The sequence below is a fragment of the Ceratotherium simum genome, chromosome 9 (genome assembly GCF_057802395.1).
Source record: "Ceratotherium simum simum isolate JZ-2026a chromosome 9, ASM5780239v1, whole genome shotgun sequence".
NCBI classification, from domain to species: Eukaryota; Metazoa; Chordata; class Mammalia; order Perissodactyla; family Rhinocerotidae; genus Ceratotherium; species Ceratotherium simum.
Window position 1 is genome coordinate 79250001 of NC_141908.1, and position 15500 is coordinate 79265500.

General features: G+C 36.4%; 1 protein-coding gene across 8 annotated transcripts in view; it reads left to right on the forward strand.

Moving 5' to 3' along the window:
- ABI2 (abl interactor 2) overlaps positions 1 to 15500 on the forward strand; it is a 121945-nt gene that overhangs the window by 82378 nt on the left and 24067 nt on the right. For 4 of the 8 annotated variants that reach the window (XM_087435680.1, XM_004426816.3, XM_087435677.1 and 1 more), the window contains 4 exons: positions 4019 to 4116; positions 7208 to 7354; positions 8074 to 8198; positions 14027 to 14185. In XM_087435680.1, coding sequence (XP_087291806.1) covers positions 4019 to 4116; positions 7208 to 7354; positions 8074 to 8198; positions 14027 to 14185 — 529 coding nt within the window. Of the gene's footprint in view, positions 1 to 4018; positions 4117 to 7207; positions 7355 to 8073; positions 8199 to 9142; positions 9326 to 14026; positions 14186 to 15500 lie in introns of all 8 variants that reach the window. The other 4 variants (XM_087435682.1, XM_004426815.3, XM_087435678.1 and 1 more) reach the window with 2 other exon arrangements.

The window sequence follows — 15500 nt, forward strand, 5'->3', positions numbered from 1 at the left end:
AGAGGATCTCCTGGTCCTGTTCCTGCTAGCCCTGAGAACTGAAGTAGGAACACATATTCTCTGAGGAGAGGGATAGAGATCTCTAGGAAGCCAAAGAATCGTGTACTGGATGGGACTAACGGGGAACAATACTGGACATTGAATGAAGGCGCAAAGGTGCTTGGCCACAGCTTCTGCACGTCCTCCTAACTCCACCAGACACAGCCTATACATACTACTCCTCTTCTCTTGGTGTGTTTTAGTCCTGTTCTCTGTAAATCTGTTAACACTCCAGCTCAGGTTTTTCACTATAAAATGTTCTGTAGCTATTCCTTTTCACATTGATATTTCTTTTTGGGGGATTTCTATATAATTTGTAGACATTTTTTTTTAAACATATGAGTCTTCATATGTTTTAAACTCATATGTTTTAAACATATGAGTCTTATTTCTTCCATAGTAGTGTAAGTTCCCTAAAAGCAGAGAAATCATCTTATAGACCTTTGTATCCCTGGTGTCCACCTTATTTTTCACATTCCTTTACCCTTGTACCTAGAAGTTTGGCAGGTGGTGGGTGGTTGACAAATGAGGGATGTACCACAGGTATCATTTTAGAATGTGTCTGCCGCTGTTACATTGCAGCAGGGCATCTGTCAGTGGGAGACAATTCTTTGTAGCAGAAGTGATATGCTCTGTGAACTAGAGATACGTGGCTGGCCAGCTTTATAAAAAATACTGAAGTTCACAGAGTCCTGGAAAACACTGAGATTTGTAATGGACATTACATTATATATCAAGGTTCAACGAGATAGTGAATGTACCAAAAAAGGATAGAGCAGGAAACATAGGCGCACTGTAGAAACAATATTAAGGCATAATAACTGGCCTGATGGTTGGTGCTAGTTGTAGAGATCTCTGAAGCCACTCTTTGATTATAAAGGAACTGTTCCTACCTCCAGTATTATCTGCATTCCTTAATCACAAACCAGTGGGAAAGTATTTGTGCTGTGGCCATAAATTAACCGTCATCACCTAAATGAAATATTTCTCCTGTTTTGAGGGTTTATCTCTGGTAGGGGGAAAAAAGGGACCTTTCCTATTGTTCTTCCCTGTGCCTAATACCTGCCTCACTTAGCTCTCAATGATGACTTTCCTCTTTATGGAATTAAAAAATACCCATGTAATTGAATTATTCTTGCAGTCAGCCACCAAAGTTTCATTCCAGTTCCCAAATAAAACTTTGAAAAGTATAATGAGCATTCCCACTCATGATTCAGAACTACTAACTACACGTTTATATGCAGGCGATAGTTCTGCTTAGGTTTGCAGTTTTTTTAAAAGTTTCATGTGGAATTGCTGTTATGAAGTGGGTGCGGTGTTGCTTTGTTTTCTTTGTCCTGCGTTTATGGTGTGCACACACACACACACACTCTCTCTCTCTCTCACACATTCTCTCTCTCTAGCTAAGTTCCCCTTCACCATACATGCAATTTAGTCATGTGTTTGCTGCTTGTCAGGAAATATTGTTTCCCTCTATAAACTTCTCTCAGAATAGTTTTTGGAACCATGATGGCTATCCAGTAAGTACTTTTTTACCAAATTATTTTAGATTTGAAATATAGTTTTTTAACTTTAATTATAGTACAGATTCCACTTATGGTAAAGAAGTTAAGTTTTGTTTGGCAGTTATTCCTCTTGTCTCCCCTCTCCTCAAATTAGATGGCAGTATTTATACTCTGCATGGCATATTCAGTGTTTTACTTAGCAGTGAAGCATTTTTCACAAAGGAAAGCGACCTTGAAGAAATATTGAAAACTCTTTTAACTTAATATAAAGATAGTAAGTACAGTATCAGTGAAGTGTAAAATTATACATTACTTGGACATTCTACAGGGACTCTCTGGTTTTCTAAGTGATTTGTTACTCATCCAAATCTCATTGGTTAATCCAATCCCGTTAACCAAGCAAATACAATCATTTGATCATAAAATGTATCAAGTTTTATGTGTAGAAATATCCACCGGATTTTAATTTATGGATTGTTTATTTTATATTATTTTGGGGGTAGATTAAAAGACTTATAGAAGATACTGCAATTTAAACAAAAACACCTTACATATCAAAACCTTAAACAAATCAAAACTGTTTTCAAGTATTTTAGCTATTCCATGTATAGAATAAAATTCTCTTTTATTCTTTTTCTATCCCTGTTCCTTTTCCTTCCTGTTTCTAGCAAATTGATGTAGTTTAGTGTTTGGTTCACCTACTTCTCCTTCATCACTTAAAGTAACTTTGGGTTTTATGTTGTTTAAGGTTGAGCTTAAAGGACTTTGGTTACTACTTTAAAGAATCTGCTGGTATCATGAATGAAGATTTACAGTTTTAAAAGCTGTTGGTTATTTTGTCATATGACTCCTAAAATTTTCCCCAAATGTGGATTAATTTTTTTAAAACTTCTGGGATTTCCATTTTAGATGTGATTAGTATACCCTCTGCTTATTAATGAGGGGGAGAGAGCAAGGATAAGTTAATCTTTATTCTTACTTGATAACCAGTTTGTTTTGTATTTATTGTTTAAAAGCAACAGCAAAAGGATTACAGATAAATGGCTTCACTTTAAAAATATTGATATTTCAAAGGTATCATTTGTCATTAAAGATCCTTTTAACATCACACGCAACTTGTTCACTGGGCTATTCATCTGAAGAGTTTGTTTCTTGATATATTATTTCTTGCCTATTCAGATAACAAATAGTGTTTTAGAATTTTTAAAATTCCATTTAAGCCAGACCTAATTTTGATAGCTTCAATACTCTGTATACAATTATGATATGTTTTCTTAAAATTTATATTTTGCATTTACAATTATAAATGTATTCTGATTTTAGTGGTGTAATGTCTTGCAGTTTCATTTTACAAGTATAATTTGGATACTCTAGACATTTTCTTATTAGAAAAGTTAAGATCCTTTGTGAAGTGTTTGGCAATCCAAAATATGAGGGGCTTAAAATAGGGTCAAGTATGAACCTATATGGTAAACATCAACTCTTACCCATTGGTAATCTCAAACAACTTCAGATTGCATTTGAACTATATTTGTGAATGACTTCTCTTAGCTCCTTAAGATATCCAGGTTTCTAGGGCTTTCTGTGTAAGTACTGACATACTCGTTTGGTAGCACCCCTTGTTCCCAGATTACCCAACTTTCCCACACTTGCATTTTCAGTTGGGGATAGAATAGTGAGGAGTCATGGCCTAGGTCTGAAGCCTTAGGAGTATGTTCCATCTTTCCCATGCCTGAATAATCTTCATTTTGGGCCTGAGTGGGTCTCATTCCCACTGGAACTAGGACATTGCCAGTGGCCCCTGTACTGCTCATAGCTAAGTGGGATACCTCATCCCTAACTTTCTGGTTCAGATGGTTAGGAACATGCCTTAACTGCTGGCAGTTTTCAGGTAGGTGATTGCTTTAAGAGAACATTAAAGAAACCTGAATTGTAAGGCCGATCCATAATTTAAAAACCTAAAATTTTTTCTGTATATCGTATGATTTAACTTTATTTTATATTCTCTAGTTATAATGGTTCAAAACTGTAGTTGCATATTTTATTTGGGAAACATGTATTTTGTTTTTTATTATATATTTGCTATCTAAAAAACAAGGAAGTGCTTAAAGGCATTATTGTTTGTGATTCAGTTACTCTTAATAAAACTAAAGTTTTTATAGTTATCGTATTCAATTTCAATTGACTGTAGTATTAAATAGTCTAACCAGTGATCTGTTGGTGTGATGGCCTAATGGCAAATAAAGTCTTTGTATACAAGTTTATAATCATTTGAAAATCTCACGTTAGGACGAGTCCTTTGAGTACAACTGTAGAATAATAGTAGATTAGAAATTGCGTATGAAATGCATGGCCTCTAATTTTTTTTTCTATTTAAACCTTCCCCTCCTTTGTTGCATAGAGTAATATTATTTCCCAAAAGTGCCACTTTGTTTCACTGCATGCAAGTTGAGTTTTCCTCAAAATTTTTTTAGGTGAGTACCCAGAATATGAAGATGGGTGGGCTGCCGCGTACAACACCTCCAACTCAGAAACCCCCCAGTCCCCCTATGTCAGGGAAAGGGACTCTTGGGTGAGTATGTAACTATGTAATGATTGAAAACCATTTCATGTAGTGTTGTGTGAAAACTAAACACTACATATATTTAAACTAATTTTTAATATTTGAAAAGAGAACGTTTTCTTCCTAAGATCATCTTTCTTGTGTGTAACTTTTCCTTTTCTTGGGAAGCATCTTTATACTTTAAAAAGATTTTGTGTAGAAATTATTTTTCTAATGAATTTTAAATTTGAGGTAAAATTGTAGCCCAAGTTCATGGTTTATTATAAATTGCACTCTAATTCCTATTTTCAGAAAATTTTTAGTCTTTCACATTACAGTTGACTGTTCTTACTCAGACTGTGAAGAACATGGTGTAGATTATAAAATTCTGTATATCTTGCATTGTCATGAGAGTATTGAGCTTTAATTCAGTCTGCAGAATTGGGCTCCAGCTTTGACTTTTGGCAGAAATGGTCAATTAATGGAAAAGCTTGACTTTTTTCTCCTATAGCATCATAATATAAAAACTTGGTTTATTGTGATCGAGGTTTGTGATCAAGTGGGCACAGTATAGCCCAGAAGCCGGATGACTAAAATGGTGGTTCAGCTCTGCTACAGCTCTCTGGTCTTGCGTAGTCAGCCTCTTAGCAATTCAATTTTTTCATCTGTAAAAGGGGGTAATATTTGTCTGCTCTCAACTTTTCAGAGTTACCGTATGACAAATTGGATTTTTAAAAAATGTCTAAGACACAGACAAAATGCTTTGACAACCATTGGCTTTATAATATATGCTTAAAAGTTTTTAATTGACAGTCTGGTTTTTGGCCCCCTCACCAAAAACAACAACAACAAAAAACCTAATCAAGCCTAGGGATCAGGACAGGACAAAGATGAGTTGAGATATAAAGGAGGATAATGTTGGAAGAGGAATTATAGTTAGGACAGTTGGAAACAAAAGAATAAAAATGAGTTCCAGTCAGGAATAAGATGATTTTATTTGGGGTGGGCAAAAAAAAGTCTGCTTAGATTAGAGAGGAAAGAATCTAGTAGATACAATAAGATTTTATTTTATTTTATTGACACGGTAGGGTATAATTGTGCAGGGATAAGAGTAGAGTCAGATCAAGAGGAAGTATTTGTTTTATTTTCCTGTGGAATACCTACGTTTCTAGCATGTATAGTATCTAATGGATTTTGTTAGGTTTTGAATCAAGATTGTTAGCAAGATAACCCACTGTAGTCTCTAGTAAAATAAAATTTTCTGTTACTCTCAAATTTTGAAGATTTACTCATATACCAGTATTTGTTTTTCTTGTGTATTAGCAAGGGTTCTGAGGATCCTTGGCGACCAGAGTCGCTGAGCCCCACAAGCTGGTTGATGGTCACAGCCTGGCTTTCTCGCACGTCTTTGCCTAGCCACCATATTTTGTTCCTCTGCCTCTTTTTTTTTTTAAAGATTTTATTTATTTATTTTTTCACCCCCAAAGCCCCAGTAGATAGTTGCATGTCATAGCTGCACATCCTTCTAGTTGCTGTATGTGGGACACGGCCTCAGCATGGCCGGAGAAGCAGTGCGTGGGTGCGCGCCCAGGATCCGAACCCGGGCCGCCAGCAGCAGAGTGCGCGCACTTAACCGCTAAGCCACGGGGCCGGCCCTGCCTCTTATTTTTTACCTTGTCTTTATCATTGCCTTCACTGTCTAGTTCTCAATCAGCAAAGGTTTTTTTCTTGGATGAAACAGAACATTTTTATTGTCTGGGAAAAATTGTCTGGAAATCAGATGTTTAGAAATAAATCAGTTTCGTATTTTATGGTATTTATAGTTACATCATAATTTCAGAGATGCCTAAACTTCTTTTCAGTATTTTCAATCCAAATTTCTACATTCTTTTTTCTTCCTTTGACCCAATATCTCATCTAGTGCCCCTTATTTATTTTTAATTATTAAAGTATATATGTATTTATGCAAAGAGATTTTGAGGGTAGTAGAGTGGATGGGGTCATTGCAAAGTGATATCGTCTGAAATCAATGAGCTGAAATTCGAGTAGCCCAGGAGAGCAGTGTTTGAAGGAACCTTGGGAGCTTTTTGGGAAGTGAATTAATAAGAAATACATAAGTTAAGGGAGCAACATCATCTCAGGAAAAGAAAGCTTTTTAATTTTCACATCTTGAGATCCCAATTTTTATTCTTTTAAAGAGCAGAATCTCATCTACAAATGTCAGTTTCACGTCAGTTGAGTATTTATCATTGTCATAAAAAATTTGGAAACTTAGAGGTGAGAATTAATTTAATAATCGCTAATGTTCTAGTGTACATCCTACTTCCTATCATATTTCCTTTCTTACTCTTCTCATTTTCTTTCTGTAAAAGGAAATCTGGAGAAAAAGAGGGAAATATGTTAATAAAATCCAGTCTGTTTTGTACTTCACAGTTCAAAGTAAATAAGGTAGACTTAGGTGGTCTTTTTTTTTTCTCTCCCTTTTGAATGTTGAACTCTGAGGAGGGTAAAAGGTAAGAGATATCAAGGTGAAAGTTGAGGAGGATGTGAAGTGAGAATGGAAGGAGATGAGATTAAATTGTGGATTTCTTTGTATTGGGTATAGTTTAATTTGTATGTATTTATTATATAGAAAGGGAAATGAATTTTTATGGTTGCTGTTGCTCATCAGTGTGAGGGTTGTGGAGCCAAATTCTAGGTTATTTACCCTATCTTTGAATATCCTTGGTTAGGGAGAGAGGGGTGAGGAAGATGATTAGTGCATTCATGCAGTGCAGCTGGAAGACTTTGACGTGCTACTAAAATAATTTGAACTCACCTAAGACAAGACAGTCTGGGAAACATTGGCTTACCTGGTGGGAGAATCTTCGTGCTCTCAGAACGAATGAACAAAATTGCATTAGCACAGGGAAATGAGGTTGGAGACTAAAAAGTAACAATACTCCTCAAAACCCTAATGGTGGAGAAGTGATACTTAAGGAAAGACTGAAATTGGTAGCTGGGTTATTTTAAAACACATTTTCCTATTTCTGAGTACAAATTGTATTTCACTACTGGCAACTCTGAATTTATTGTGCCGAGACTTGCTAATCACACGATACATACGCTCTTCTTTTTGTAGGCGGCACTCCCCCTATCGCACACTGGAGCCAGTGCGTCCTCCAGTGGTACCAAATGATTACGTACCTAGCCCAACCCGTAATATGGCTCCCTCGCAGCAGAGCCCTGTGAGGACAGCTTCTGTGAATCAAAGAAATCGAACTTACAGGTATTTTCTCTACCTCAGTGCAAAACGTGATGGTCGTAGCACCATGATTTGTTCAGATAACTTTAGTTAAATTTCTCTCATTTTCCAAGCACTAAGTTCTTTTCCTCACTCTACTCTCCCAAACCTCATCTGATTCCACCTCTCTCTCCTCATGTTCTCATGCAACTTTGAGCAGTCAGGAAGTTGAAGAACAGACATCTCACAGTGCAAACTTCTCCACAAGATTAATAGTTATAGTTGACCTGAAAAAAAGTTATGGACCAGATGTGGGAAATTTCAAGTTGTTTTTTGGTGGAACTTTACAGATGAAAAACTATACACAATAAAACATTAATATGGGATAGTATATCAAGATATCATTACAAATAAAATTAATCAAATAATCTGTTTAGGAAAACTCTGTTTTTATTATAAAAGACATTTCTTCAGACAAGCATTAAACTGGAGTAAAAGAAAGTAGTATTATTCTTATGTGTTGAGCCCCATCCTTTGTCACTTATATTTATAGAGAATTTTTTCTTCTTAATTTCTTTAATACATGCTTATTAAAATGTGGTCAAAACAAGTTTCTTGAACCCAGCTTTTTCGCCTACTTTATTAAGAAATTCCTATTTGAAGTGGAGGGCTTTTGAATTATCTTTTTGTAGATAATTTTGGGAAGTGTTGGTGTCATCTTACTGTATATCAATACTCATGTTTTGGGGCTCTTCCTTCTGTAGCAGCAGTGGGAGCAGTGGAGGAAGCCACCCGAGCAGTCGGAGCAGCAGTCGGGAGAACAGTGGAAGTGGGAGTGTGGGTGTTCCCATTGCTGTTCCGACGCCCTCTCCTCCCAGTGTCTTTCCAGGTAAAACACTAAAGGTGCTTCATCTTCACTTGTCCTTCCTGAATTTGAATTTAATTTCTGATTTAATTACAGTGGGCTTTCTTCATAATCAGGATTTTTTTTTCCTTTAGGACTCCATAAATGTTGGAAAATCTTTGTGCGTTTGTTATTTTTAACCAAGTGATTTGTAAGTTTATGGTCACACACGTCTCTGTTATTTGGTCTCATGTCTTTGATGCTGTGGCTCAGTTGGTGCTTTGAGGTTTCCGGTGCCATCTTGGTATGAGTTATGTGTTTAATTCCTGCTAGTGTTAGGACAGTGCATGCCTTTGGACGCACTGCGGACTCTGTGAGAATCAGATTGGTAACAAAAGGCTTGGACAAATAGAAAAATAGTTTTAACAGTTAAATTTAGTTGACTGTTGGCACTTAATACTGGATGAAATGCTACCCTCTTTTCTGTGAAACAGAAAAATGTGCTTGTTGAGGACACACAGTTAAAATTTAGTTTTAAAAGCATGACACAAAAGACATAAGGATAGAATATTAATTTACTTATCATAATAACAAATAGATAATACCTTTTTAAAAATCATGAAAAAGAGAGATTTGCATTTTTCTAAATTCTTTTTTACCTGATAAGATATTTATGTCTGGAATATATCTTTATTTTCTGATTTGTGTAATTCAGAATGGAATACTGTTGTTTTCTAGTGGCTATCAGGTAAAAAGGAATGCTTTTAATGAATTTAAAAACCATACATTACCCTGAGCATCTTGAATTATTTGCTGCAAACCTAACAATCCTTTAACATAAGCTTTATTCTTTTTTTTTTTTTTTTTAACACTCTTCTTTGGTTAGTGATAAGCACTGAATATCTAACAGTAAGTTCTCTAATGCCTTTTCTCATCCTGCCTAATGGGACAGCCTCATTAATGCTACCTCTTACTCCTCTTTCCCTCAGCCCCTGCTGGCTCTGCTGGTACTCCTCCCCTTCCTGCTACTTCTGCATCTGCCCCTGCCCCTCCTGTTCCTGCTACCGTCCCTTCCTCCACTGCCCCAGACACTGCCGCTGGGGGTGCCCAGACCCTTGCTGATGGCTTCACTTCTCCAACTCCCCCTGTTGTTTCTTCCACTCCCCCTACAGGTGAGTATTGGCTTATTCCTTGGCAGGCACATCCAATCATCCGACTCTTCTCTTACCTGGAACTCTGGCTTTGTTTTTGTTTATTTGGGCTTTGTATAAAAAAAAAAATCTGAAGAATAAGGTACTAACCTAGAAAATGGCATGTGACCAAGAGTAGAATTTCCTGAGGAAATCTGTGTAAAGTTTCCCATGCATTTTTCTAATAAAGTAGCACAAATATACATATTTTTATTTCTTGAATTTCATTTATTAGACATTTGTGAATTTAGTATGGAGCCATCTTCTTTTTTTTTTTTTTGTGAGGAGATCAGCCCTATGCTAACATCTGCCAATCCTCCTCTTTTTTTCTTTTTGCTGAGGAAGACTGGCTCTGGGCTAACATCCATGCCCATCTTCCTCCACTTTATATGGGACGCTGCTGCAACGTGGCTTGCCAAGCAGTGTGTCAGTGCGCGCCCAGGATCCGAACCGGTGAACTCCAGGCCACTGCAGCAGAGCGCACGCACTTAACCGCTTGCACCACCGGTCCGGCCCTGGAGCCATCTTCTATACAGTTTTGAGAAGTTGTCCTTAGAAATATTGTTTGTTACAGGTTAAGTCTATGACAATTTTGTTTGTTACAGAAAGTCTATGACAATAATTCTAAGGTATATTTTCTAGAAAATATTTGCTGTAACAGTTTGAAAGTCTCTATAAGTCTATTATAACAGAATCTGCTGCTTATTATAGCAGCATTGGAAGCAAATATAAAATGGACTTTTTAAGAATTTCAGTTTTACTTGTTACTTGAGGTTGACTGGTGTTTTAGTGTTTTAAAATTGCAACCTAAAATCTGTTTTGATAGGGAAGGAGAAAAATTGCCACAAAATATATTTGCACAGTTAACAGTGATGCTAGTTAGTGAACAAGTTTTTATCTATTATAAAAATGTATGTTTGGGGCCGGCCCCATGGCCTAGTGGTTAAGTTCGGTGCTCTCCGCTTCGGCGGCCCGGGTTCAGTTCCCAGGCACAGACCTACACTGCTCATTGGTGGCCATGCTGTGGTGGTGTCCTACGTACAAAATAGAGGAAGATTGATACAGATGTTAGCTCAGGGCTAATCTCCCTCAAGCAAAAAGAGGAAGATTGGCACAGATGTTAGCTCAGGGCAAATTGTCCTCAGCAGGAAAAAAAAAAAAAAGTATGTTTGGACACACATCACCTTAGCTTGTCAGTAAAGTACTTCATAGAATATATATTCAGCTCTGCTGCTATAAGCAGATGTTTAAATGTTTTAAAAGACATTTTAAAAATCCATTTTTAAGTGGATTTTGGATAGTGTTTTATGAGATAGCTTCTATAGTAGCACTTTTTAAGAAAAGCTGTCTCCAGTGGGTAGAGGTCAACACGAGCTGTTCTTTGATCTGCATGCAACTCTGATAGGCCAGACTAGCAAGTTAAATATAGGAATCTTGTTATGCTCCTGTGTCAGTGGAGTGAAGAATACATCTTGAAATCTGTTGTAGGCCCAGAAAGGACAAATCACCCCACCTGAGAGCCAATATTTGAGTAATTGAATTGTAATTTAATAACAGGTGCTGGTTCGTAGTCTGCACTGAATAAACATTTGTTGTGTGACTGAATAATTATAGTTTTTTTTAACAAAAAGCAAAGTAAATGCCTTACTAACAATTTATATCAGTATAACCTCTTTTATACAGTGTCTTTGAAGCACCAAGTACTTTTTTTTTCTTTTTGTTAAGGTATAATTTATGTACAGTAAAATTCACCCTTTTTAGTGTATATTTCTGTGAGTTTTGACAAATGAATACACATATAACCACAACTACAATCAAGGTGTAGAACAGTCCCATCATCCGTAGATTTTCTTCCATGCCCTCTTTGTAGTCAATTCTTCCTTCATAGCCCTTGGCAACCTCTTGATCTTTTGTAAGAATATCGTGTAAATGGAAGCATATGGTATGTAGCCCTTTGGGTCTGGCTTTTTGGCCCAGTGCATTTGGGATTTATCCATGTTGTTGCATGTTTTGTTATTTTGTTCCTTTTTATTACTGAGTAGTATCCTATTGTATGGATGTACCACAATTTGTTTATCCCTTTCCCAGTTGAGGGACATTTGGATTATTTACAGTTTTGGGTGATTATGAATAAAACTGCTGAAGCACTCACACACAGACTGTTGTGTGAGCACAGGTTTTCATTTCATTTGAGTAAATACCTAGGGAGTAGGATTGCTGGGTTGTATGGTAAGTGAATGTTTAACTTTATAAGAAACTGCCAAATTGTTTTCCAAAGTAGATGGTTGCATGCTGTAGTTGCACATCCTTCTAGTTGCTGCGTGTGGGATGCGGCCCTAGCATGGCGATACAGTTTTGCACCCCCAGTTTCTCTGCATACTTGTTAGCACTTGGTACTGTCATTGTGTTTTTTTTTTTTTTATTTAGCCATTCTAATAGTGTATAATAGTTTCTCATGTGTCTTTGGCATTTCTCTGATGACTAGTGATGGTAGAATATCATCTCATTTGCTTATTTGCTACCTGTTTATTTTCTTTGGAGAAATGTCTGTTTAAATGTTTTGCTTCTCCCCACACACCTTTTTTTTTTTTTTTTTAAACAGTTTTATTTATTTATTTTTTTGTGTGTGAGGAAGATCAGCCCTGAGCTAACATCCGTGCTAATCCTCCTCTTTTTGCTCAGGAAGACTGGCTCCGAGCCAACATCCATTGCCAATCCTCCTCCTTTTTTTCCACAAAGCCCCAGTAGATGGTTGCATGCTATAGTTGCACATCCTTCTAGTTGCTGCATGTGGGACGCAGCCCCAGCATGGCCGGAGAAGCGGTGTGTCGGCGCGCGCCTGGGATCCGAACCCAGGCTGCCAGCAGCGGAGCTCACGTACCCAACCGCTAAGCCACAGGGCCGGCCCCTAATGGTGTCTTTTAAAGAGCAGAAATATAGTCCACTTCATTGATTTTTTTTTTTTTCTTTTATGTATTGTGCTTTTGGTGTCATATTTACAAACTCTTTACCTTATACAAGGTCATAAAGATTTTGTCCTGTTCACTTGTATAAGTTTTTAGTTTTAGGTTTTATAGTTAGGTCTGTGGTAATTAAACTGTAGTTCAGTTTTTTTTTTCAACTCAAAAATAAATGCCTTATTAATGGTATGAATTAGAGTCTCTTTTATGTAGTGTCTTTGAATCACCGAGGACGTATGTGAAATTTTAGACTAGATCTGACTATATAAAATTCATAATGGTGTTAATTATCAGATGTTTTTAACTTGATGATCCTAGGTTTATACTAGTTTGTTATAGATTAATTACTAAAATGCCAATAATGTGTTTGTATCTGGTGATTCAGATGTTAAAATGTACCCTTATTAGTTTATGTTTTTACATTTTTATCATGGTTACAGAGACTTGACAGGGGATTATGTGTAATCTTGAATACTCAAGATTTTTATACAACAGAATTGATTTTTAGGTTTTGATATTGTCATATATAAGGAGATTAAATGGTCTAGCAGCTCTTGAGGGCTTTTATAATATTCTTTATATGAGTCCATGTGAAGTCTAAGTTTGATAAATTTATAGAGTTCCTGAAGACCAATTTTAGTTACGTAAAACCATTTTACAGTATGGATAAGATGAAAAATTGTCAAGTGTTATTTTCTTTCTTTGTACCTCTCCTCCTGACTTCCTTCTTTCCTTACCCTTTCTCCTTTCCTTTCCCCTCCTCCTTCCTCTTCCCCTTATCTTATCTCCTCTCCTTCCCTCCCCTCCCCGGGGAAGGGTCTCTCATGGGCACGGTCTCTCATGGGCACTTCTAGTGCTTGGCCGGTCTGTATGTAACAGTAGGCCCTCAGCTGAATGATTTTGAGTGGGGGTGGAGTCAGGATAAAATTTAGGAACTGGATTGCACTAGGAAATTGGATGGATTAGGAAAGAGGGTCTGTAGTTGGCATTAGCTGTTGAAATAGTCTCAGAGAGTGAAAAATAGTGAAATTGCTGATAAATATGTACAGGTTCAGGGATCATATTAAAAATAAGATATTTTGATTCACTTTTTGTACCTTAGCTTTTTTTCCTAATTGTAAATTTCCTAAACTCTAATTTTAAGACAAAATAATCTAGCTTTAGAGATGGATATTTTCAATTGAATAAAGATGGGTTTGATTTGGAATTATGTCACTTGACCTTTTGCTGAAGTATTTTATGTTTTCCTTTAAGCAGATTGCTTTGCTACCTTAAATTTACTGTTCTTATTATTTTGGAATAAGACTGTGTCAAACACTTTTGCTTTTGCTTTCCCAGATGTTACTCTTATCTTGTTTAGTTTTTAGTGTTTAGTGGCTCGTTTTTTGGGGAGGAAGTGGACCATAAATTTTAATTGTGATAATTTTGAAACCCTATCAAATTATTCATTTAATAAAATCATAATGTTAGTAATCTATATAGATGTAGCTTTTCCAAGCATAATCATGATTTTATTTATCTACTGTCCTGCTTGTTCACTTTGATATAATGTCAGCTGAGCAGTAACTGTCACCTTGCATTATGTTTGTCAGATGGCAATTAGCTTAGCTAAGTATTGTTCTTTTTAATAATCTTACTCAGCTTCAGGCATTGTACCTAAAGTATTTCATTGTCTGAGATAATTTTCTTTTAATGACACGTTTATGTTCTGTCCCTTTTCCAGGTCATCCTGTTCAGTTCTACAGCATGAATAGACCTGCCTCTCGCCATACTCCCCCAACTATAGGGGGCTCATTGCCCTATAGACGCCCTCCTTCCATAACTTCACAAACAAGCCTTCAGAATCAGATGAACGGAGGACCTTTTTATAGCCAGAATCCAGGTTAGATTTTCTTTTGCATTCTATGGAACATACCTAATTAGAAATCTTCAGTTACAGAGAAGAACCTTTAATTACAAATGACTAGCTCGTGATAGGTGGTTAGTACTTTTTGTTGAATTAAGGAAAGAATGAATACAAGGTTGCTAATACTCTTATCTTCCAGTTCTTCTTTTATTTAAAAATCAAAACATAGTTTCCATACAAAGTTGTAGAACTTAATTTTTCTGAACAGAATCTTTTTTTTATGTGCTAATGATTATTTGCTTTTTAAAATAATATTGTGGTGAACAGTATTTTCTTCTTATTTAATCAAATATCCTTGCTCTATGAATAGCAAATAATGAAAATCGAGTGTGCACGAACAGAGTTTATAAGTGGCAAAGGAAAAAGGAAATGGCATTTTTGAAGCTCTTCGTGCTGGGCAGTTGATCTGTCTTATTTAGTTCTCCTACCAAACCTGTGATGGGAAAACTGTTATATCCAGATATAACAATCATCTTTCAGTTGCATCATGCATACAGAAAAATTAATCTGGTACATATTTAGTACTATACATAATCATTATTTTTACTTCTTCCCAGAGATGGGAAGAGCAAATATTAGACTTGCTGACTACTGTGGACATGCTACGTCAGCTTACTGTGTTTTTCTGGATTTTTGCCAAAAGGCCAGTAAGCCTGTGTATGAGCACCTCTAGTATTAGGGGACAGCCCATTCCATCTTTGACAAGCCCTGAATTTTATGGAGCTGAAATCTGTCTACTGTGGCTACTACCTTTTGGTGAAACTTTGTTATATCCTTTGGAGTCTTGCAGAAGAAATTTTATCCTTCTACACAAATGCAGTTTAAAGAATGCTTTTGTATTTATTATCTCATTTGATTCCTACAGGTGAGGAAACTGAGGCTGAGGTGGTGGTCAAGTTAGGATTTGAACTTAGGTCATCTATGTTCTTTCTATTGTACTATCCTGCCTACCTTCAGATTTTAAAAAATCTTTCTCTTACCTTCCCAGGTCTCCTCTTTTGTCGGGGAGGAGGGTGTCCATATTGTAGTGTAAGGTACATGACAGCCTGAGACCTTGTCAGTCTCTTATACAGTTGTATCCTGGGGATAGTGCTCTGTAACTGTTGAATGTGGAGTGAATCCCTTCTTCCTTTATTCAAACCCCTTCACTGTTCTGGGTCTCTCTTGTAAACTAAATGCCATATTTATAGTCTAACCAATGTACACCGTAGTGGGATTATCAGTTGGGTAGTTGAAATATACTTCTTAGTTGAAAAAATAGTTGAAATATACTTAGTTGAAATATATTTGT